General features: G+C 39.2%; 1 protein-coding gene across 13 annotated transcripts in view; it reads right to left on the bottom strand.

The window, feature by feature from the left end:
- Positions 1 to 15,376: 15,376 nt before the first annotated feature.
- FMR1 (FMRP translational regulator 1) overlaps positions 15,377 to 25,930 on the bottom strand; it is a 38,693-nt gene continuing 28,139 nt past the window's right edge. For 4 of the 13 annotated variants that reach the window (XM_017513829.2, XM_017513833.2, XM_017513832.2 and 1 more), the window contains 5 exons: positions 25,452 to 25,538; positions 22,807 to 23,002; positions 21,092 to 21,274; positions 20,230 to 20,312; positions 15,440 to 17,815 (listed from right to left, as the gene is read on the bottom strand). In XM_017513829.2, the coding sequence (XP_017369318.1) occupies positions 17,654 to 17,815; positions 20,230 to 20,312; positions 21,092 to 21,274; positions 22,807 to 23,002; positions 25,452 to 25,538 (711 nt within the window). In that variant the 3' untranslated portion in view covers positions 15,440 to 17,653. The other 9 variants (XM_017513834.2, XM_017513825.2, XM_017513824.2 and 6 more) reach the window with 8 other exon arrangements.

The raw sequence follows: 25,930 nt of genomic DNA, 5'->3' as shown, positions 1-25,930 counted from the left end.
TTATGTCCATGTGCATAGCTCCCACTTATAACTGAGAACATTCAGTATTAGATTTTCTGTTTCTGTGTTAACTTGCTTAGGATAATGGCATTCAGTGGCATCCATGTTGCTGCAAAGGACATGATTTCAGTCCTTTTTGTGTCTGCATAGTATTTCATGGTGTATATGTATGTACCACATTTTCTTTATCCAATCCATTATTGATGAGCACCTAGACTGTGTGCATGTCTTTGCTATTGTGAATAGTGCTGTGATGAGCATATGAGTACATGTGTCTTTTTGGTAGAATGATTTATATTCGTTTGGTTTTATATCCAGTGATAGGATTGCTGGGTCTAACGGTAGTTTTATTTTTAGTTCTCTGAGAAATCTCCAAACTACTTTCCACAGTGGCCGAAGTACTTTACACACCCACCAACAGTGTATAAGCATTTCCTTTTCTCCACAGCCCCACCACCATCTGTTAGTTTTTGACATTTTAAATAATAGCTGTTCTGACTGGTGTGACATTATCTCGCTGTGGGTTTGACTTTCATTTATCTGATGATTAGTGATGTTGAGCAGTTTTTCATCTGTTTCTTGGCCACTTATATGCCTTCTTTTGGGAAGTGTCTGTTCATTACTTTGCCTGGGGATTAGTAAGTCATTTCTAGAATGGTTGGTTCTAGGAAAGCAGTAGTTTGCTGAGATCTGGGGATTAGGAACCTGCTGCCAGAACTATTGTCTCCAGACCCTCACCAGCAAAATGGATGTCTTGCATGCCACTTCCTTCCCATTTGGCTCATTTTGGAAACCAAGCATAACGTAATTACAACTGATTGGTTGTACCAAAATCACATCCAAAATCTGGTCTGCATAGGAATCTGGAAAATGTGGCGTTTTAACTTTCTAGCTTCTGCAGTACAGGAAGGCATACTTGAAGAGGTTTGGGTGGATGTTGGGCAAGCCACTACCATCTTTAATAGCCTCACATACAGCCAGCTCATGCCCTGAACTACTCCACTTCTTACACACTCTATCAGCTCCTTCCACTGTGCCTTTTAAAATCTCCATCTTAATGTAAAGAAGCTGCTCTAAATTTTCACATTTCTTTCTTCTTTTCCTCTGCTTTCCTACACCTTTAATTAGCTTCCAACTGATTAACCCTCCCTGGGTTAACCACTGTGCTGGAAACTCCCTTCAGTGGATACTACTCCTCCTTCTACTTGCAGGGGAAAAGAAGAGGTCAGTAAATTTCTTACACCTCTTTGCTACCCCAAACCATGGTTTCAATGCTTGTCAATTTCCTCTCTTTTGGAGCCCACATTATCTGATTATACCACCTGCTTGAATTTTTGCATCTCAGGGGCCTACTAAATTTTAAAAAGTCTGTATTTCTTGCTTCTATATTTTAGCACCTGAATCAGCAACTTCCTTTCACTCACAACCCTTGGCCTTTATTCTTAGAATGAAGCTGGCTACCTGGTTATTTTGGCTTCCACTTTTCAAATTTGAAAGCCAGTAAAGTATTTATCCTTCTCAAACACTTTGCAGCATTTGAAACAGCTAACTTCCCTATTTTTCTCAGGGAATCTATGTGTCTTTACTGGCTTGTATGTTCTCCAAGAGAAGAGAACTTGTCTGCCTTATTTGTTGCTATATTTTCAGTGCCTAAACATTGAATAGCTCATAGTATTTCCCCAATACATATATTTTAATGCATAATTGTCAGACAAAGCTCAATTCTCACATCCTCCCAATCCTTATGCTATTGGATAAATGTAGACATTCCCTGAAATTTGGTCTTACTGCCGTCTATTATTTGTATTCTCTAGTCACTCCACAACCAGGCGTGATATATTTACTTCCATTTCTTTAGAGATTGCCTCTATATCAAAGACACTTTAATTTTCATATATCTAGTCTTGCCCCTTTCCTGAGCTCCACAATGGAGATCAACTAAAAACGCTCAACGTTCTTACCTGTAGAAGAACCAGATGGAACCAGAGGCCCTGGGCTCTAGGACCTCCAGTCTAGTGTGGGAAACAGGCATGTACAATACAGTTGTAGTCCAATGTGATGAATGCTCTTAAAAACAAAGTTTTGAACACAGTCCTGCAGGAACACAATGGAGGATGCAATTTATTCAGACTGGATTTATCAGTGAAAACTACTGAGAAGTGACATTTAATTCGGGCTTTGAAGATTAAGTAGATAATGTCCAGGCAAACAAGATAGGAAAGGCGTTTTTCATGGAGGAGTCTAAAGAGAGACTTAGAAAAATGCCTTTGCTGGCTCCCTGAAGTCTACAGGAAAAATGATGGCAATAAATCTGCTCCCTCCATGAAGCAGTCTCTCGCTCTCTTTGGTGTTTTTAGTTCTTTGTCTCCTGGCTTTCTTACGCATCTGGCTGCATTTCTCATTTGCGTTGATGAATATTCCTCTTCTACTCAGCATCTAAGTGTTGGGTTTCCTCAGGGCTCTCTTTTAGGTCTCCTTCTCTTTCCTTCCTCACTCTACACTATCTTCCCAAATGATCCCATGCACTCCCACTGCTAACTTGCCATTACATCCTGATGACTTACACACTACAGCTTACATTTATCTCTCTTCTGATCCCACTTAAACATCTCTGCTTGGATAACTTGGAAACAAAACTGTTCATATCAAAACTTGATGGTTATCCACCACAAACCTTTTCTTTCTTCACTTTTCTCTAACCTACAGTTAATACCTTTTATCCAGTTGCTCAAGTGAAAAATATGAGCCACCTTTGATTCTTCCTCATTCCTCAATCTCCATTTATTCAATCAGCAAAACCTCTCTATCCTACCTCCCAAATTACCTGCATTGGTTAGTTTTATATGTCACCTTGGTCAGGCTATAGTGCCAAGTTATTCAAACGCTAGGTATTACTGAAGGTGTTTTCTAGATGAGGTTAAATCTACAATCAACTGACTTTATTTTGTTAACTTTTAAGTTTGGGGTACATGGGCAGGTTTGTTATATAGAGAAACTATAGGTGCTGGACATTAGACTTTCGTGAGATACAAAGTTTGCAAAAAGTTTTTCCAATTCTGTTGATCATCTGTTTATTCTACTGATAGTTTCCTTTTGCTCTGCATAAGGTCATTTTAATTAGATCCCATTTGTCAATGTTGGCTTTTGTTGTGATTGCTTTTGGCATCTTGGTCATGAAACTTTTGCCAGTTCCTATGTCCAGAATGGTATTTCCTACGTTGTCATCCGAGTGTTTACAGTTTGGGGTTTTACGTTGTCTTTAATCCACCTTGAGCTAATTTTTGTATATCATGTAATGAATGGGTCCAGTTTAAATTGACTTCAAGTTAAGAATATTACTCCTGATAATTTGGGTTGACCTTATCAAATTAGTTGAAAATTTTGGGTTTCCTTGAAGAAAAAGTAATTCTGCGTGAAGACTCCAGCAACAACTCCTGCTGACTTTCCAGCATGCTAACCTACCCTATGAATTTTGAACTTGCCAACTCCCACAATTGCATAAGCTGATTCCTTAAATAAATCTCTAATCCAATATGTATACAGTATATATTTTATATATTTATATAGTGTATATTTATATATTCTATACTTTATATATAATACTTTATATCATATAGACACACACACACACACACACACATACACATGCACATATATATATATATTACTGAGTTTGTTTCTGTAGGGGAGCCTTGACTGATACACTTGATACACTATTAATTCAGGGCTCTACACTGTCTCCTCCTGTGGTCTTGCTCATTCCAAGCCATTCACCACGCTGTAATTATTGTGTACTTGTAAAGTTGTAAACCTGATTATGTCACTCTCTTGCTTAATATCCTTCAGCCACTGGTGATTGCTCCAACAATCCAAATTCTTTTCCCTGGTTTATGAGCACTCACCTTCTCTGTACCTTGCTTACCACCCTAGCCTCAGCCTTTGCCCCCTCTCCCTCATTCATATGTTACGACCCTACCAAACTTCCCCAGACTCCTAATGCTGTCTCCTGCATTTGTACAAGCTTTCTCCTTCCTCTCACCTAGCTAGCTCCTCTTCCGCCTTCAGATCTCAACTTAAATATCATCCTCAGGCCAGGTTCAATCCGCATCGTATACTTTCCAATAAGGTTTGGTTACAATATCATTAATACTATAGTGCTTGAGTATGAAGAAATAATTCAGTTAATTTAAACAAGGAGAGAAAGATGTGCTCACTATTTACTGCTTCCTCTGTGAACTGTTTGGGATCTTTTCTGAGTCAGTATGTCCTCAAGTGGCCATACATCTGTCTGGTGGTTTTTCTTTGTTTATACTGAGTTGGGATTCCTCTGTTAAGCTACGTTGCTGCCAAACCTTCCATCACATTGTGTCATCCCATCAGCAAGGTGGGAGAGTTGAAGAGCGCCCATTTGCCCTTATCTGAAGATTGGCATGAGACATCAATGTTTTTAGAAAAGTCCCTAATTCTTCGGAGTTTACAAGTGTGGCTAAGGATGATGAAATTCCAAAATCTCACTGCCTTATAGCAGCAAAGTTTTGTTGCTTGCTCATGCTACATGCCCAACACAGGTTGGCAGGGACACTGCTGATCATCCCTGAAACCTATGCTGACAGAGATATCATCATCTTATGATGCTGCCATCCCAAGTTGAAATTCCAAATTGTTGTATCAGGGGAAGAGTATGTAGAGAATCAAACTATGCTGCCTCTTCAACGGCTCCAGTCAGAAAGCACATGTATCCTTTCCACTTCCACTTTATTATCCAAAGGAAGGTACAGGGCCATGTTCACACAGGGAAGCATGCACCTGGAAGAAAAGGAGAACCAGAAAATTTGGGGAGACCTCGAAATGTCCATTACCAGGATTATTACAAATTGCTATCCGTTATTAAACACAGGCCATGTGCTGAGCACTGTGCTAAGCACTTTACATTAATCCTCACGGGAACTCTGAGGTAAATGTTAATATCTCCATTTTGGAAAGGAAACAGGTTCAGAGAGATGTCATGAGTTGCTCAAAGCCACAATTGATATTTAAGCTGGGATCTGAACCTGTGTCAACTGACTGGCAGTCAATGCTCTCCACACACCTGGAAGCTGAGTCTGGCCCTTCTGCCAACCAATACTGTGCTGCACTATAGTATGCAATACCTCCCAGAACTCTGTGCTTATACGGAGTTTCGTATGATGCCCTTGGCCTGGCAGAAGTGGGAGGTGCGTATTTTGTGTCAACTTTTGTTCACCCCTCTTGGTCCAATTCAAAGCATAAGGCCTTCATGAAACCCCTCCTGACATCATCCCACAAAAATGTATTTCTCCAGCTCAGCGGCTCTCAGCTCAAGTCCAGAGCAGGGTACTCATCACGTGGTTTTATTATTATCCGTTAACCTTGTTAGTTTTCTCACTACACTGTGTCTCCCTGAAGAAGCAGGCTATGTCACATTTCCCTCTGTATTACAGGACAGAGGGAAAATAGCTTAAGTCCAGCCAGCATTGATGACACATGCATGCCAAGCATAAGCCTAAGTGCTTCACATATGCTCACTAATTGCACCTTCATGCCATCTCTATAGGGTAGGGGCTATTATAAGCATCGTCCATTTTACTCGTGAGAAAATTTAAATTCTAGAATGCTTCAGTAACTTGCCTGAAGTCTCATAGGTAGCGAATTGCTGTGCTGGGGTTAGAACCCAGGTAATTTCACGCCAGATCCTACGCATGCTTGGTTGCTCTGCTACTGTTTACATCTTCTCTCAGCCAATACCTCAGCCCTTTCCTTCTAAACCCTTTAGTGTGTATTTCCTGAAAACAAGAACATTCTCTTACATAACCACAGTACAGCCTTCGAAATTAGAAATGTAGCATTGTCACATTGTGTAATCTGCAGACTTCATTCATATTTAGCCAATTGTTCCAATAATGTCATTTATGACAAAAGACAACATTTTCTGGTTCAAAGTCCAATCCAGGATTCTGTTACATTTAATTACCATGTCTCTTTTGTATCTTTTGATCTGAAATAGTTTCGCAGTATGTCTTTGTCTTTTATGACTTCAATAATTATGAAGAGTGCAAGCAATTCATTTTGTAAAATGTTCATCTATTTGGACTTGTCTGATGTTTTCATATGACTAATTTCAGCGTATTCATTTTTTAGCAGGAACACTACAGAAGTGAGGTTGTATCCCTCTCAGTGCATCATATGAGAAGGCACATTACAACTATTTGTCTCTGCAATGATTATTTTATTTTATGTTAATTTCTGTCTCCCAGTGTATTTTTCTTCTGTATCCCCAACATCAAACACACTCCCTGACTCATGGTATAGCGTCAATAAACATCAGTTGAATGAATAACATCAGTCTGTTTCCCCAAAAGACATTGCAAATCATAACCCTAGCCTCTTCCCTCACCCTTTCTTCTCACATAATAATCAGCAAGTCCCACTGATCCCATCTCTTAAATATCGTAAGAATCCCATAATCCTTCTCCATTCTCACTAGCTTAGCACTGGCTCATAATTTCAACAACCTGAACTTTCTGCCTGTAGTTTTGCCCATTTAGTCTGTCTTTGAAAGGTGAGTAGAATAGAACATTATTTTGTTATGTAGAATGGGCATAAGGATAGGTTTAATTGGGAGTAACTTACAAGCCAAAGTGTTAGTAAGATGAAGTACATAGTATTCTGTCCTTCCAGGAGATGTGCCTGCCCACTGATAGTAAACATAAATTGGATTTTTCAGTGGGGTTTCTGGAGTTTGTGACTAGGCTGAAGGAAATTTTGTGAAGTTAGGAAGGTCTTAAATAATAGTACAAAATTTATAATTAAAACCTGTAGCATTCCCTGAGACCTCTAGTCATGGAGCCCAGGCCAAATTATGAGAAAAAGATCCAAGGCTTAGATTGGGGGTGTTTTGGAGCCCTGTGGCTAACTCCACCAGTTGCTGAGCAATAGCTCTACTTGTATTGAAGTACACACCCAGAATCAGGTTGACCACAATGCACATTGCCTAGTTAGTAAATAATCCAAAGTTATCCAGATGTCTAACACAATCTGACTTAGGGAGTCAAAATCTTTGATAGTGAGATCCCCAGCTGTCTCATTGGTAATCTCCCCTGTTGAGCCTTACGAACACAACTTAATGAAAGAAAACCCCTTGTAAAATAACAACAAACTGTATCTGTAGTGCTCCTAAGGAGAGCCTGCTGATGGTACCAGAAGCTGAGGATATAGTCTGTGCCCACCGGTTCTTTGCTTTTTGAAGAGTTGTATGACTACCCTAAGGAAGTGGGCAACCTTTTGAAGGTAAAGGCAGGGGAGGCAAGGAAGCTATCTTAACTACACAGAAAAACGAATCCTGGAAGCTGGTGAGGCGTACACAAATACTGCTTTGTGTTGGGTCCAAGATGATCCTCTGCATTCGTTTGGCATGGACATCACAGGGGATAGACACATGAGTGTAGAAGGCCAAGGCAAATGGTGGCTGAGGCCTCTTGCCTATAGGAGCAATACCTGAGGCATGGTTTGAGAGTGGGTTGCTAATATGATCCCCCATAGCCAAATCCAGCTGGGAGTGACATATTTAGCTTTGTGATAGTTGGCACTAGCGGTCACTGCCTCAGACAGGTACAGTCTGTCTCTATATGGAATAGGAAAACAGAGGTTTTTTGCCCCTTGATCCTCTACTTGCTTCTCAGGGTCGAATTTGCCCATGCTCAACCAGTCGGGGTCTGTCAGCTACCCTCAGGAAAGAACTAGACCTTCTTTTATTTCCGAGAATGAAAGTCTGCAGAGACCATGGGGGTAACAATTCCTTTATCAAAGGCAATCTCTTGAGATCAGGAAGATGGTTACAGCACAGAGGTGACTGATTACATGAGCTTGAGAACCACAGCAGTGTTCTCAAATTGCAGAGGAGGCGTGTGGCAATCCCAGATTCAGAGTTGTCTGCGGCGGTTGGGGGCAGAGGAAAGGATACCAGATGTCATTGCAATGAAAAAAGAATAAAGCCTCCAAATTTGTGTTCATCCACACTTCTGTGATCTATGCAATACAATCTTCCCAGGTATTCATCATGGCTAATGTGGATCCAAAAAAAGGAGGGAAATTGGCTGGGTGTGGTGGTTCATGCCTGCAAACCTAGCACTTTGGAAGGCAAAGGTGGGAGGATTGCTTGAGCTCAGGAGTTCGAGACCCGCCTGGGCAATATAGTGAGACCTCATTTTTNTATTTTATCCCTAACTCCCCACAAGGTGAATTTTCTAGAACCTTAAAACAAATCTCCCAGCACCGTATTTTTTTTTCTGCCTATGTTTCAGAGGAGTGAGACCTTATTTTTAAAAACAAACAAACGCACAAAAAGAGGGAAATTATTATTACATAATGTGGTGGCCACCAAAGTGTACCACTTCAGTCTCCTGTTGTGGAGAGCATAATTGACTGACAGCCCCAGATGCTACCCTTCTGAATCCACCACTATGTACGCACTGAGGTTGTGCTTCCTTCAGCCTACTTCCAGCCAATAATCAGCCACTAACTGAGCACAGTAGGGGTACTAATGGTATTGCAGAATCATGCAAGAAAAAAGTTCTTGCAAGTAGAACTTTTTAAACAAATGACTTTGGATCAGGTACTCCTCATCCACCTGGTTGAAAAACTTACTTGAAACTGCACTATAGCTGGGGATCTCCATATCCAGTCCTTCTTTCTTCCCTACCCTTCATCGATGTCAGATTGGTATCATGGTCTAAAGTCTCTCTTGACCTTCTCTGGCTCTCTCCCCTTTACCTGTCTTGAGCTCTCACCCGAAAATACCTTGCACATCTAATTCTGTCTTGACATCTGCTTCTTAGAGGACTGGAACTACCACATGGAATATGGCAGTGTATACAGCTGATAAGAATTGTACTAGTCAGCCTTACAGAGTTTGTTCTTAAAGCGGACAGTGTGGTTGTTCCTTAAGCTGAGCATTCTAGCACTTTATTGCACCTACTGAATGAAAATGGAAAGAAGATAGGATTGCCAGTGAATTCCATGCTGACAGGCTCATTGGCCCCTTGTTGTTTGACACTGGCCATAAATGAGTTGTCATATTGTATCATGTAAGAACATGTCAACACATGACAAAGGTAGTAAAGTCAGTCACACACTTTATGTGTGCTATCTGACTGGGCCAGGTGGAAAGCAACCCACACCTAGAACGTTTGTCTAAAGCAGTCAGGACCCACTATCTGGCTCTAATAGGGGCAGAGGGCCTATATAGTAAACCTGCCAGTACGAGGTAGTTCTGAGTCCTGTATGACAGCCCTTCACGATGGTTTTGTTACTGTGGTGGGTCTAAACCTGGATCCAGTAGGTCACCATAAATAGGACGGCTCACAAGCTCAATTGACTTTCTCATTCCAAATGTTTTGCTTTTCTCAGGATGTGGCCCTTTCTAAGAGACAAACATATATGTGACTTATTAATTGTGCCTGTGGATGAGTTGCATCTGTTTCCATAGGGAGCACCACATGCATATGACTTTCATGGTCTCTTCCTGGGTGGTCCAACAGCCTGACCTAAGAGCAAGGCCAGTAGCAGCAGCCCATGTCCATGTAAAGGCATTTTCATTCAAGGGGCAGAATGTTTTATTGCCCAAAAGCACCACTTGAAGTACTTCTATTAATTGTGCAGAGGACCCAGTGCCATGGAACAACACCACTTATCATCATTATAACCAATGGCTTAGTATTCCATTGAAATTGAAGCCATCATTGAGCCAGTTGCTCAGGCAAAGCAGGAGTGAAGCTTTCTCAGTACCTACTGCATAGGCAACCACTTATCCTTGCAGTTTGCTTGACTCTCTATTGGATGTACCATTTCCATTTCACATTTCTTTAGCTTGTCACACTCTGCCAATTATTAAACTATAGTCTCTCAGTTCCAAACTAACCTTCTATAATCTGCTCTTTGATGCTGGGGCTGGGACTTGGCACATCACATGTCTCCTTCACCAGCTGCTTCCTATTAGGTTCTGACAATAAGGGGCTCTAGAAGGAGACCTGAAGATGATGGTTCTTCACTCTGGTAGAAACAGTCTTTTCCAGTAGCAGCACTTGAATCCAGTTCCCAGATTTTTCCCTCCACACTTTCTCAGCCAGCATCATCATGCCTCCTCAGACACGAGTGTCAGCCAGTTGGCTGGCACCCTCTCCTAAGTGGTCTAAATCCAAGCCCAATGAGGGTCTGCCCCCAAGATACCAGTGCTAGCTAAACAGCATCCCTTTCCTAAAGGTCTGAAGTTTTAATTCCATGGGCCCCTCCCTTGAGCTTTGGGTTCCCCTCATACCAGATTCATCCCTTCATTCCACCAGGCCTCAGGATGGTAGATGCTTCCTTTAGATCATACCTCTATTACCTTAATGTTCTTGTTCTGCATTTTCTGTCCTTTAGTATCTGTTTAACCAATCCCTACATCAAACTCTTTGTTAAAATTAGTGGTGTGATTTCTGTTTTCGTGACTGGACCCTCACTGATACACTCATCTTATGAAATTTGGTTCAGTGAACCCATTGTAGAGTGGGAATGTTAGATCTGACAGTCACTTCCCTTCAGTGAGATTTCCCTTCAGTCCCCACCAGGGATTTATAATGGACAAATAATCATCATTTAAAAGGCACGTACCATTCAGTAGTGGAGAGATTTCCCACCCCAGTATTGGCAGAGTATTGTTGCCAGGTGTATCAGATGTAAGACCTGTCATGGATACACAAAACTCCATGGGAATTAGGTTTTATTTTCTTGCATTGCTTCTGAGGCTTCTTGCTGGAGGGGTCTCCCTTTGAATTTGGCTACCAGTGTGGTGACTAGGTACAGATGCTTGAATAACATTTTGAAACGTGAGATGTGCTGCTCTAATACCCAAAGAGGCCACTGAGATCATAGATCATAGGCCTCCTTTTCTTTGTAGTGTCTGCAAGCCTAGTAGATTTTCCTTATTATGCTAAGGAATGTCTCTTTGGGCTTTTTTTTTTTTTTTTTTTTCCTGATATAGTCCTCAAGATATGTACTTGAGTTGCCTAGCTCTGGTATCTATCCTCATTCAAGGGCCAGGCCACCTGTGGTCACTTGTACTTAGATAAGAGAGCATGCATTACAGTGAGGACAGTTTCCTTTGTAAGGGCCACTACCAAAATATCATCAATATAATGGAACGGGCTTGCCCAACCCATTACTGATAAATTGCACTTATTTGCTGGAGAAGTGTGAAATTCCCACAACAAACCAGAAATTAATGTTCTGTCAGGTCAAAGTGAAATATTTCTTCTCTTTCTGGAGAAATTTGGAGAACATTAGCAATATCTAAAGTCATTCTATCCAGTTGAAATATAACGTGAGCCACATATGTAATTTTATCTAGTGGTCATTATTAAAAGGGTAAAAAAGAGATAGGTACAATGAATTTTCATGGCATACTTTAGATAACCCAAGAGATTTAAAATATTGATATTCAACAGCTAAATATAAAAAAGAGACATTTTTCATTCTTCTTTCCAAACCAAGTCTTCAAAATCTCTTGCGTATTCTACACCTTCGGCATATCTTAATTCAGACCAGCACATTTGAAGCTCTCAACAGCTGTATATGGCTAGTGGCTGAAGAACCGGACTGCGTAGCTCTAGGACATATCACATTGCCAGTAATGGCTGCAATCACTTCAGTCATCCGTTGGTTTATCAGGCACTGTGACTGCCATGGTGGCCACTGTTAAAACCACAATGATCCAGAATGATCTGTAATCTGAGGCCAAGGACACTGGATTGGCTTAATAGGGCTGGGGAATTGGAAGGTAGTGTAGCCTATCATTCCTTCACGGCAATGGCAGTAAATCGTGTATGAGCGGAATGTTTTCTTTGTCATCTTTGGTACTTGCCAGCTTTAACTGCACAATCCTGAAAGGATTTAGAAGGGCAGGAGGTTCTGCAGACTCAGTAGGACTGATGTATGGTATTCACCAAGACTGCCATGCTTGCATCCATTCAGATGCTTTGCTTTGCTGGGCTGAGGGAACTCAGCATGTCCGTATCAATTGTGCAGTCTGACAAAGGGATGGTGAGTGAGCATGGTCTCATCAAAGCAGCCAACAGCGTCTGCAGTAATTGTGCTGAGTCTCTTGGTTCTAAGCAAAACAAATCCCAACTCCTGCCAGGGAAATTGACTGTGGACTTGATCAGGTCCAATAACAGCTCCTTGGGCTCCTGTGTTCGGTTAAGTGTAGGCCTGTTGAGTCCTTCCCCTACCTATGTTCCAGGCTCTATGGGTTAGGACATAAAGTTAGCATCTCTTTGAAGAGGGCAGAGGCACTGGCCCTGGGACAAGTTTGCTTTTGGTTTAAATGGACTTAAATCTGGATTGAAGAGCTCCTTGGCAATCAGCCTAGAAAATCAATCTCTCAGATAACACAAAGGCTTCTGGGGGTAGGGAGTGTCTCGAAGTCTTGCTTCAGCAGTGTTAAGATGTGGCTAACTGCTTAGCTTCCTCTAAACCCTTCTACAAGGACGCAGGAGGCATTGGAGCTTTGCTAGCCAGGCAGTGGGGAAAGTTAACTGCCTCCATCTCCAAAGGGAACCCTCCCATCCAAAACCTCCTTGCATCAGCTCTCCATGCGGGGGAGGGTCCTTAATGCCTACTCTAATACCAGTGTTTCCTGCATCCTCCTCTCTGCAATCTCCTTAGAGTGATTCTACTTTTACTATCTATCTCTTTAGCTAGTCATCACTTTGTTCCAGACTAAGAGCCATAATGCACTGCCTGTGCAAGCCTAGGAAAAGTCTGGAGTGATGTTCTTCCCTTGACTTTTCAATTTTGCTGAGACATATTATCCTTCCAGGGCTCCTTATCTCATTGCCCCACTTTGGGTGGCACATTATCTCATGCTTTACACTTCGGCAGAAGGAGCAAAGTTAGGGATGTCTCCGTATAAGAAACCATCAACTTTTCCAGCAGCATTATCTGAATTAAGGTCATTTGCTTACAAGTTATGCAAGATGCCTAGGATTTCCATACAATCATCCAAAAATGCAAAGTTATCTCAAAACAGCTTTAACCTAAGTAGAGTGGTTCCATTTTGCACTCAGTATCTCAGGAAGTCTCTTCTTGGTGATTATGAATCTGATTTCCTTGATCATCCAATTCAGGTCTATTTGCTCCCTCCCTATTGGTTAGCCTAACAAATTCACCTGGCAAGAAAATCCCATGATAAAACCCAAGTGCTTGCCATTCAGCTTCACTAGTTTGTGGGTGTAGCCTCTTCATTATATAAGCAATTAAAGCCTCAGGTCACTCTTATAACCATTGCTGGGAGTCCAATTCCCTGTTAGTGCTTTTGAAGCCCCACAGGATGTACCTCAATTCCTCCCAAAGGCCTCCGGGTGGCACACTGCACGACGACAAGTCTCAAATCTAAAAGTGTTGGCCGGGCACGGTGGCTCAGACCTGTAACCCCAGCACTTTGGTAGGCCTAGGCGGGCGGATCACCTGAGGTCAGGAGTTTGACACCAGCCTGGCCAACGTGGCAAAACTGCATCTCTACAAAAAAATAATAAAATTAGCCAGGCGTGGTGACACATGCCTGTAGTGCCAGCTACTCAGGAGGCTGAGGCACAGGAATCGCTTGAACCTGGGAGACAGAGGTTGCAGTGAGCTGAGATCATGCCACTACACTCCAGCCTGGGTGACAGAAACCCTGTCTCCAAAAAAAAAAAGTTTAGATTGCATCAACTATTCCAATGGCGCTTGGGTGCTGAGGATTCTTTTCTCCCAACTTCTTTTTCCTTAGGTCTCACAAAGGCTGTCAGACTTGGAGTGCCAAAGGATGAAACTGTCTGATCTGCCTTACACAGTAGACTTCCCCGGACCTTTGTGGCATATGGACACAAATAAGCACACTTCTAACATGTTTACTAGAGATTTTAGCGTGGCTATGTTTCCCACCACCAGCCCCAGAAGGGATGCTGTCCATTCCTAGTATTGCTCAGTTGATCCCTTTTTAGTTTCCAGAAACCCAGAGGTGGAGTAAGTGGATTTTACTTCATGTTGGGCACCATTTTTGAGGTGATGGGTTATGGCAAACTGCACAAAGCCATACGGAAGAAAAAGGTTTTAATGAGGGAAACCTGTCAGCAAAGGGTAAGCAAGAAACACATAGATACTATTCTCTCATGGAAAGGCCAGAGCACTGCTCGCTGCACCCTGGGTCTGTACTCCAGGGGAAGGATACTTCTTCCCTGTGAGCTTATTTTAACACAGAGCAAGCCTCTCCCACCAAAAGAAAACCCCTTAGCATAAAAAAATGAATTTTCCCAGTTTCATTATGGTACACAGGAATTAAAAGAAAACTTTTTAAATGCCCCCCAGATAAACATACAGAGGAAAAAAAAATGCTCAAGATTTAAATTCTGGTACATTAAGCCTTATGAGCAATCAAGACTAGCACATGGTAATGGCTATTTCAGAATAACTGGTTATCAGAGGCATAGAGGTTCACAAGGCTGTTTATGGCTCAAAAGGGTCAGAACCATTATGCTGCCTCTAAAAAAGACACTATATTCCGAGCCACCAGGAATTCTAAGACCATGATCATGAGAGAAACGGCTCTGAGAGCCAAGTTGAGTGTTAAGCTGGCTGCCTCCAACAGACTGTTAATGTGTAATGCTGAAAATGACTGTGAAACAAGGAAAATCCAAACAAGTTACTTGAGTATGGTTTCAGCCTACCTACCACTGACGCCCAGCTGGACAGAATGGGTAGCAAAGAACCCCAGAAAGGTATTAGAATGAAAAACTAGAAAAGTAGAAAATAAAGACTATTCTTCTAGAGGGAAAAAAAAAAAACTTACCCATGTAGAGGAGACTGTCTTAACATCATTTTGGATTCTAACACTGGGTAGAACACTGACACCATCACCTATCCACTTGTACCTTTTAGGCGGTAGGCTGGGCCAGAGTTCCTTGAAGTGATTACAATAGTCAGTTCCCAGGCACATTGTACTGACAAACCTGTCGTTTATTTTATTACTGAGATGTTTAAATTGAATTGTTTTTACTCCATAGACATACTTTTTTCCAAAGGGCAGGGTATGTTTATGTGTGCACAAAGAGGAATATATGCTTAATATGGTTTAGTGGCATCCTACGTAATAATGTAATAAATGTATTGACATTTTATGGCTGAGAATATGGAGAATCATTTTCAAGTGTCTTTGTTTTTGTCTTTTAAGGGCTCATAAAAAATTACCTGCAACACACATTTGCTTTGCGTAACTTTCCCCCAACATATCATTAGTTTTTGTCACATGTAGAAATTTAAAACCAGGAGCAAACATCTGTCAGACTAATTTTTTGCTTTTTCATAAGTGCAACTTTTTAATAAAAATTTACATCTAGATAAACAATCTTCAGATTTTTGAAACTTTAATAAGATTTTAAAAACATCATGACTTTGAACTGAAAAACATACATGTTTAGCACACAAATACTGTAATATGAATCAACTCCAACTCCATTTGAAAACATGTGAATCAAAGTACAGTTTTAGAAGTTAGTAATTCACATTTAAGCAAGTTAGCGCCTTGCTGAATTCAGCCTTTGTAAAAAAGAGACTTAGTGCATATTGTAATGGTACACTGTGGTTTTGTACCATTGGGTTGAGTTTTTCACTTTATTAAACAAGTTCTTGAAAGTTGGTAGATAAAGGCTAACTTCCTATGACGTGAAATTTCCAATGGTAACAGTTACATTTTGTAACAGAACACTTTCTATAGATTTCTTTTCCTAGCTTAAAATTTTAAAAGCAATCATTTGTAAGGATTGCATCAACATCAATTTAGCAGAGGAAGATCAAACTTTATTGAAACTGCTTGCATACAAAATATATTGCACTATAACCAAACAAATGTGAACATAAAATCCAATCTGTTGTCGCTAATATGTACAGAGAATATTGCCCAAGAGCAGTTACATTACAAGGTCATTCTACCTTGGTTAATTATCTACAGTATTTTAAAACCAAACAGCTTACAGATGATGTGTGCAAGGTACCAATTTCTGTTTTCAAATACTATACATTCCCAGAATAAATAACTAGAAATCAACATTAATGTTTGGCAATACTTTTTAAAAGACTTTTTAATATTTGTGAAATCATGTGCAGTTTGTTGCCATTTTTATATGCTTGTTTGTATGCAAGGAAAAGTAACTGTAAAATGAAAATTCAAAGAAACAAACTCACAAAATACATCAGAGGCAGAACTTCAGTTTTCACGGCTCTGTACAGATTCAGTGGTACCCCTACTCGGAGTTACTTTTTAAGAAAAATATAACATCTTAGAGTGAAGGTCCTTCACATATTTTTCCTCAATAAATTTCATAAAAAAAAAAAAGACTCCCAAAACAAAACAAAACCCCAACACATCAAAAAATAAAAGAAAAAAACATATTAATTGTTAACCGATTCTAGTCTTTTCCAATTCTGCTTATACATTAGACCTTATATTTCAAAAAGTTTACAAAACATTTAACCTGCTTCCAATGTTTCTTAGACAAAGTACCTCCTGTACTTCACAGAATTATTATGCATACATGGAAATGACCTTCCTATCTCTCCAAAATAAGCTTGAAATTAAAATATGAAAAACTTCACAAAACTTGGGGCAGACAAAATAAAAAAAAAGCTCTAAGTTAAAATTGGTCATCAGGCCAAAGAGCAGGCATACCCTACTAACTTTCGACCAGGAAGATTGGTTCCTAGCTGAAAACATTTCAGCCTCTCTCAAATCAAAAGATAGTTATTTCTTCTCCTGTCTATACAGAAAAATTACACATCTCTCTCAAAAACACTATTTATCAAACTTCAGTGCAACAAAACAAAAACAAAAACAAGTCCTATTCTTTATACTGCCTAACCTGATGTTTATGTAAGGAAAAAAATATGGAAAGCATGCATTCTTCTATAAAGTACTAATGTTTGACAGGGTTTGCTACATCTTTAACATTTAGTGTTTCCAACTTATCTTCCCTGAACTCTGCATCCAAATATAATATTCCTACCTGCCAAGATATAAAAAAGGCACAGATCATACAACTTTTTTTGCTAATGAAAATGACAAATGTCACATCACACACATATCAGGGTCCACTAAAATACTGGAAAAGTGGACCAAAACATAAACTGACACAGGACATGAAATGACATAGCATTTCATGAAGACTTCTATACAAGATTGAAAACAGAAGTCTAATATGATTACCATAAATGCTATATATTAAGAAAAACTGAGAATGTACTGGTGAATTACCACCCAATGCAGGAAAATGGTCCAAATTAACAAAGAATATCACTGCTCAGTACTTTAGAAAATAAAACTAAAATCTGCCCTGAAGTGCTAAGTAGATTTAAAAGCAATGTTTTAAATTTTAAGGTATCTTTTTGTGCAAATCTGAAAATTGTTGCTTATGGCCAATACCAAAAAATAAAAAATTCTCAGCAGAATTTGTGTTCATTTCATGCCCTGTGCCATCTTGCCTACTATTCGTCTTTGGCCTAACAAAGTTTTCTAATATGGAATAAGAATTACGGAAATGGTATAGGAAATATAACTTCAGAATTATGTAGTTTAGGGTACTCCATTCACGAGTGGTTGCTGACCATCCACGCTGTCTGGCTTTTCCTTCTTCTGGTTACGATCTTTACCCGTGCGCAGCCGATTACCTTCACTGGAGGTATTCTGTAATGTTTTAGTGTGGACACTCCTTTCATTATTGCAGTCAACTCTGATCTAAAACAAGTTATAGTTGTTATATATACAGACCATATCCTACTGTAATCTGTAATTGGCCTGAGAAGAAATTTAAACCTGAAGTGTAAATTCCACATGTTAAAAAGAGAAATGGAGATGAGAATAGAAGAAGTGCAAGAAATTAATGTAAGGTAGGATTCTTTATTTGGTTTATGATTTTAAAACACTCTTCTTCTTTAACTGGAACACACTGGTCATCTCACTGCATCCAAAGTTAAGAGAAAAACTCACAATCCTATCATGTCGTCTTCTAAGTAGAATAAAACAATGAGAAACAAACAGGTAAAATGAATTACTATTATTGACTACCAGAAGACATATATGCCTCTAACACTAGAGTTAAAATGAGTTATTCTCCAAAGATTGTGAAACTTAGGAAGAGAGAAAAAAAGTGTTTTCCTATTCTAGCATTACCACTCAAATAACTCACTAACTAGACTTTAGTTTACATCTTTCTACCTATCACAGGTGTGATCAACTTTTTCTATACTTGATCATACAGTAGAAAAACACAAGCTTTGGTTTCTACTGGCCTGTATTTCAAATACCTAAGAAAACTCAGATGATACTACAATGTGAACTCTGTCTGAAGAATGGAACAGTATAAAGAAAACTGAATATAATAATTTGTGAAAGGACTGAAATCCTGGGAGAGTATAAAGATTAATGTAATTTAAAAAATAGTGTTTTAAGAGTTATAAAATATTTTAAGTCAATGCTGAACACAACACTGCTAATTCCAGAGGTATAAATGAAAGTTAACAGTGACAAATTGACCTAAAACAACTACAAATACTGATCTACAGCAAGCACAAATGCTAAAAACATCTCCAAATGGTTATAATTTCAAAATATCTTTAGGTAGTGGGTATGGGTATGTGTTTTAAATGTCTGGTTACCAAGGATTCAGTACTTTGATTTGTATCTATTTTCATACTTAATAGCGGTAACATCACCTTTTTTAAATTCAGTATTCCATTTCATTTATAAATATAAATGTGCATCCTTTTAACCAATACAGTTAGACTGCCAAGTTCATCAAACATGTCAGTTTAAGTGGGGAGTTACAAAACTAGTACATAAATATCTTATAGCTTTGTAAAGGACAGGTACCTACACTAATCTGCCAATCCATCTAGGTCCAAGGTATTTCTATGCTGGCCCTTAAGAACTCACCAATAGGCTGGGCACGGTGGCTCATGCCTGTAATCTCAGCACTTTGGGAGGCCGAGGCGGGTGGATCATGAGGTCAAGAGTTTGAGATCAGCCTGGCCAGCATGGTGACACCCTGTCTCCACTAACTAAAAATACAAATATTAGCTGGACTTGGTGGCGCATGCCTGTAATCCCGGCTACTCGGGAGGCCGAGGCAGGAGAATTGCTTGAACCTGGGAGACGGAGATTGCAGTGAGCCGAGATCCTGCCACTGCACTCTGGCCTGGCAACACAGCGAGACTTTGTCTCAAAAAAAAAAAAAAAAAAGTTAATACTAACTTTGAGCTGCTCTGAATTCCAAGAAATATTCCATCATAAACATTTTGTCTTAAAAGTGTCCCTCACTAATCTTGGGTGATGGTCCCAAATGAATCCATAATCAGGAAGGAACCCTAACTCCATAAGAATTAAAACTTACAGAAAAAGTAGAAGACAACATACATTTGGAGAATCAGACACTAAAATGTTTGAATATCATTTGGCCATATGCTAGCTATGCGGCTGTGGGAGAAGGACTGAAGCTTCAGTGCACTCACCTATGAAGTGGAATAATAAAACTACTTACCTCAGTGGATTAGTGTAGGATTAAGAGATAAAACATACACAAAGCACTTAGCAAAGGTGTCTAGATGTGCCCAGGGAATAATTTTAAAATTACTCAACAATTGGTTTACTATTGGTGACAGCCAATTGAGTAGGGATCCTCAGTCTAGGTCCTGGCTGCAAATAAGCAGATGACTGACTGAGGAAGCTCTGTCTGTCATGATTATTGGTTGTAAGAGAGACATCTTTTCCTTATTTTCTACTTAAAGAGAATACCCTATCCCTGTTAACTCGGAGAAGCAAAGACACACAGGGCTTACTGAGGTCTCTAAGTACATTCCAGGATGTTCCTCGTCTGGGGGATTGCAGGACCACCAATGTGGTATTAAAATCACAGTGTGGCTGTCAAGGTCTTTACAAATACTCAGACTGCATATTATCTAGAGAAATCCTCTTATTTGTATACTTGTTACAAAGGACTAAGATTGACCACAATTGTAATACTGAAGGTAAAATATTTCACATAAACCAAATTTGCAATCTTTAAATATGTTTTTAATAAAGTAAAAGAAACTCATACATCTCAAAATACCATATTCAAACAATTTAGATGAAAAGAGGCAGACAGGTTTTACCTGAAGGGATCCATCCGTTGTTCTTCCTTTAGCCTCTCTTGGATTACGTGGACGATTATCTGTTCGGGAGTGATCGTCGTTTCCTATGAAAATATTTTCAAAAGTCCAACAGTTACTGATTCTGAAATGCTTACTGGAAGTTTTTTATTCCCACATCCTCTATCTAAACCACCCATAGAATCTGAAATGTAATCAATAGTCCAGTGATTCCAGTTATATAATGGTTAATAATCTAGCCTGCTGCAAAGCAACAGAAAATACTTCACAGGTATTATAATTCTACATCTACAAGTCAATGTGAGTTAATGAAGGGATGCTGTTTAGACTTACAAAGATGCTGAATTAGTTATCAACATTTATTCATATATCTATATGAACCATAAGGAAGGCTGCCTAATATTCTTTCTTTCTACAAAAGTGGAAGGCTGATCCTTTCTTATGGTGATCAGCACAAAACGAGAGAGATGGATCTTGATAATACTTAATTGCATCAACAGAATTTTTTATGGAACTTCAAGACAGCTGTTACAATTCACCTTGATTTCTTTTTTCTTTTCTTTTCTTTTTTTTTTTTTGAGACGGAGTCTTGCTCTGTCGCCAGGCTGGAGTGCAGTGGCGCAATCTCGGCTCACTGCAACCTCCGTCTCCTGGGTTCAAGCGATTCTTCCGCCTCAGCCTCCCGAGTAGCTGGGACTACAGGCACGTGCCACCACACCCGGCTAATTTTTGTATTTTTAGTAGAGACGGAGTTTCATCATGGCGAGAATGGTCTCGATCTCTTGACCTCGTGATCCACCCGCCTCGGCCTCCCAAAGTGCTGGAATTACACACCTTGATTTCTTAATGATGAAGATCCCCATACCTTTGAAGCCTCCTCCACGTCCTCTTCCTCCTTGTCCTCTTCCTCCCCCTCCACGCCGCCGTCCGTCTCCTCTGCGCAGGAAGCTCTCCCTCTCTTCCTCTGTTGGAGCTAATGACCAATCACTGAGTTCGTCTCTGTGGTCAGATTCTGTTTCAGAAGCATTTGATGCTTCAGAATTAGTTCCTATCGAGAGTTAAAAGTTATATACCATTGTCTGACTTAAAAAAAAAAAAAGAGGTTAATAGAAGCTTCCAGAGATGTTTCAGGGGTAATCCAATACTCTTCCCAATTTATAAGCCCACAAAGACTATTATCACCTTCCACTTTGTAAAACAAATAATCTGAAACTCAAAATGAAAGGCTTCGCAATATTTGAGGTAATTTCAGTTATTAACATCTCATTCTCATTTTTAAAAAGGTATTTTATTAGCCACCTAAGTTGAAACCTTACTGAGCCACACCATTAAACAGCTGTGTTCCTTTAAACATCTATGCTCTCTGGAGGACAAATTATCTACAACAGTTAAGTGTGATACCTTGATAAACAAAACCTCTATGAAGAGAGCTCCTTTTAGCAAGATTTGGCCCAGGACAGAGGGGAATGTATATATTTTGGTCATTTCTGAGAGGGTGGCAAAGGAGGCCACAGTGGCAACTGCTTCGGGGAAGGATCTCTTGAAAGGTAAGGGGTTGGATCTAGCTGAAGGTGGTTATGCTTGCCTGATGTTTGGTCCACAACCTGCCCTCCCACTCCCATTGCAATAATTGATCGTTAATAAAAAATTACTGTAATAAACTCATTATGCCTGAAGGGGTTAATGACTTAAGAGGACAGGAGTGGAGAAAAAGAGCTCCACGGTGAGGCAGAAATTCATGAGTAAAAAGAACAGACTGTTGGGAGAGGGGTTAGGGGTTAGGTTGAAGGTTGGCCTTAGGAGTAGGTATCTCTCCCCAACTCCAGAATATCAACTCTACTACCTCTCTCTCTTCCTCTGTTGGAGCTAATGACCAATTATAGCTTCACCATTATAGCTTCATTCCTGTGGATCTTGAAGGCTTTTCCATCTTAAAGAGTTCCTTTTTGAAATGCAAATATGCGTGAGATGGATTATATCTTATACCATCATTAGCAAGTTACAAAGTACACAGTTGAGCAAGAAAGACAGTAGGCACTGGCAGGTGGGGACCGGGTTTACTGAAAGGTACTGGGAGAGAAGAAAGAAGCATGGACAGAAAAGCTGGGAAGGCAAAGAGAAACTTCGCCTACTTCTTGACTGTGCCTAGGGCTGACTTTGGCCATGCCACTCAAAATCACCTTATGAGCCACAAGATGCAGACCCCTGATTTACACAGTCCATCCAGCAAGTATGACCAGCACATACCTGACAAAAAAATGAGCCACAGTACACAAATGAAAAAAGTTTTGGCTATACAGTTATAAAATCAGGAGAGGCCTTAAGAAAGTCATCAACACACAAGGGCTTTGCAGATTTACCCCCAATCAGAACATGAACAGAACTTGCACCTACCCTGTGAACTCTAAGTGTTTATTATCCGGTTTTTACTCTATGTCTCTTGTAACACAATTTAACCCACTGTGAATTGGAAAGCATGTAGTGACAAATTGTTATAATGGGGTTCTAATGAATATTAGAGATTAGCAGCTATAAGTCTAGGAACAGATAAAGTTACTGAGTAAAATGCTTAGTTTGTACCTGAAGTATATCCAGGACCGCGTCTGCCGTGCCCCCTATTTCTGTAAGGTCTACTACCTCGACCCATTCCTTGACCATCATCAGTCACATAGCCTTTTTCCTTATCTGTACGATTTGGTGGTGGTCTAGAACTAGCTCCAATCTGTCGCAACTGCTCATCAATTTGTAATCTCTCCAAACGCAACTGGTCTACTTCCTATTTAAAATATACAAGATAACAGTAAAAATAATTTGACATTTTACTTAATAAAACCTTTCTCCTTTTCATCAGATAAAAATATACTGGAATATTTCAATTTCAGCTCTAAATTTACAGTAAATACTGTTACATAGAATTATCAGGAAACTGAATGATCTCCTTAAAAAGAAAATTACTACAGATAACAGATTATTGATGTCCAGAATTAAAGATATAACAAAAACACTCAGCATTAAAATTATACTGAATAAAATTTAAAGTTGTCTAATTTGGCACTATTATCCAATTATTCTACTGCTAAGGCAGAGATATGCTCTTTTGGGGACTTCTTTATGACAGGATATTAAACAATGCTAAAATGTATGAATACAGATAAATGACATTTAAGGTTCAACCAGCTAACCTTAAAAATCACACATTGTAAATAATCTTAATTAAAGTAGATTTGTCAGTTAATATCTAAATTTACAAAGCATTGAGTCTGGGCCATCTTTTGTTTTAAAAGAACATATACTATGGTTAAGGAATAATTATTTTTCATGAACTAAAAATGCTGACTGTTCCTTATGAAGGGAAAACAAAACTATTTAATAGCTGACCAGACAGCTAGGTCTCACATCATGCCTTGAAAACTTCTTAAAGACTACAATTCTGCTACAACAAGTACGAGACACAGTATACAATCAGTTGATAGAAATATATGCCTGGGGTCCACTGACAGACCCTTACACACAGTGCTTCCAATATGTTGGGTTCTGTTAAATCCAGGTGAAACCTCACTTCTAACCACTGTCCTTCCAATCCACTCAGAAACATCTCGTTTACTGGCTACAGGGAATCAGATACATAACTATAGTAGCAGTAGGTGTCTCAGTCAAGCAGAGGTTATCAGAGACTGTCTATATGAACAGTCAGTCGAGAAGTCCCTGTAAAACTAAGTTTCTAAAATCTTGATTGTGGCAGCTTCTGGAAAAGAAACGTCAGGTAAGGATTCGGTGAGTTTCACCTGCACTCTGCCATCATTAGCCAAGTCACACAGTTACATCAGAATCTGTTTTACATAGAATTTGAGCAAAGGAGAGACTGCAGCTGAGTGACTTCCTCCAAAGGTATAGTAATATCTCATGGAATGGGGATATCTTGCAAAACAGAACAGTAGTCCAGGTTATCCCACTGGGGCAAAGCAGTCACCTTTTGGTGAGAGATGCCAGGCCCAAACAAGGGAAGTTCTGGTGATGTAAAGAATGGCAACAGGACAGCTGCTGATAACCAAAGAAGATATTCTTGAGAATAAATCAAAGGATCTAAGAAAAGAACATTAGTCAAAATAACAAGGGATTTGATACAATGCAATCCTAACTCTCCAGGTCTTCAAAATGATTTAAGCTAAGAATATGAAGAAACACTAAAGATTACACATAAACATACTGTAAAAAAAAAAAAAATCAAAGAGGTATTCCTACCAATGTAAACCTTGCTGGATGAAACCTTCCCCCTTTTAATTAACTGGCCACCATAAGAATGAATGACATGCCCAGTAACACACTTTTTCTTCCTTTTATTCTATTTATACACAAGCAGAAATCACTTTTGCTTTCTTTCAAGAAATCAGCAAAAAAATTCCTAACGCCATAAATAAGAGTTGATTGCTTTTAAAGACATTTAATACCAGCTACATTGTCATTTTGATATGTATGGATACAAATAAAACATTATAAAAATGAAGTAGATCAGTTTCCACTTCATGAAATTATAGAACATTTTGGCCAAAAGGAATTTCAAGAAGCATCTAGTGTAGGGAAGTGACTTGCCTAAAGTCACACAGCTAGTTCATTGGCTGAAGACTTATAAGCAAATTGCTGGATTGCCAATCCAGTGCTTCCTCCACTACACCCTGCAGCCTCCTAGATCCTATCTCCCAGTTTGAAATTTAAAGGAGGCATAACTGTCTAACTCTAAAATGACTATTTATGAGAAAACACAAATAGTTTGTATTTTGAAGAATAGCAAAGAGAAGAATAGAGAGGGTAAACATTTAAACAAAGGACTTCATGAAATGCTTAGATTTCCTTGATAAATGACACAAAAGGAATAATAAAGGCAGGAGTTACAGACACAAATTTTGGCCTGGAAAAACCAAAATGCTAGAAAGGATCAAATTGATTAAAAGATTATGTATAGGACTGCCTAAACGGAGTGTAAGGGTTTAAGAGAAGAATAAGGGGAAGTATAAAATTTTACTAAGAACTGCTATATTGATCCTTAAATTTGTAATGACTTCCATTTTTAGAAAAATTATAAGCTAAACAACATATTTTCTCTATTATCTTTGACAAGTCAGTGTTTTACACAGGCTAGAATGAATCCTAACTGCTAAAAGATCTACTATAAAGTTTGTATATTTTAGTACAAAAGGATTAGATGTTAAAGTTCTGTTCTTTCTCACCTTTAAATAGTTCAGGTGATAATCCAAAAGAACAGTGGCATTAGCGATGCTGTCCTTTGTTCCCACAAAAACAAATGGTACCATACCCTGAAAAAGAAATTGCAATGATGATCCTAAAAATTAATGATAGATTAAATCTGAAAAATGTAAATAATGACGAATTCCCTAGCACAGGATCTGATGAACAGTAGGTATACAAATATTTGCTGAAAATATAAATCAACATATGAAAACAAAAGTAGTTGATATACCACTTTACACATCTACTGTGAATAAGAACAGATCAATAGCAACCTCTTAAACGTATCAGATTATTATATTTTGAAGATTAGTATTCAGTAACAGCAAAATAAAAAAAATGTATAATTCAAAACTATAGCAGCTTGATGTACAGACAAAATGAACAGTGTAAGATGCTCTAATTCATTTACTAAACGCTTTATCATGATCAAAGTCTTTTTTTTTTTTTTTTTTTTTTT

The sequence above is a fragment of the Cebus imitator genome, unplaced genomic scaffold (genome assembly GCF_001604975.1).
Source record: "Cebus imitator isolate Cc_AM_T3 unplaced genomic scaffold, Cebus_imitator-1.0 Scaffold505, whole genome shotgun sequence".
Lineage (NCBI taxonomy): Eukaryota > Metazoa > Chordata > Mammalia > Primates > Cebidae > Cebus > Cebus imitator.
The sequence above is the reverse complement of the archived record's forward strand: the minus strand, read 5'-3'. Positions and strand labels throughout refer to the sequence as shown.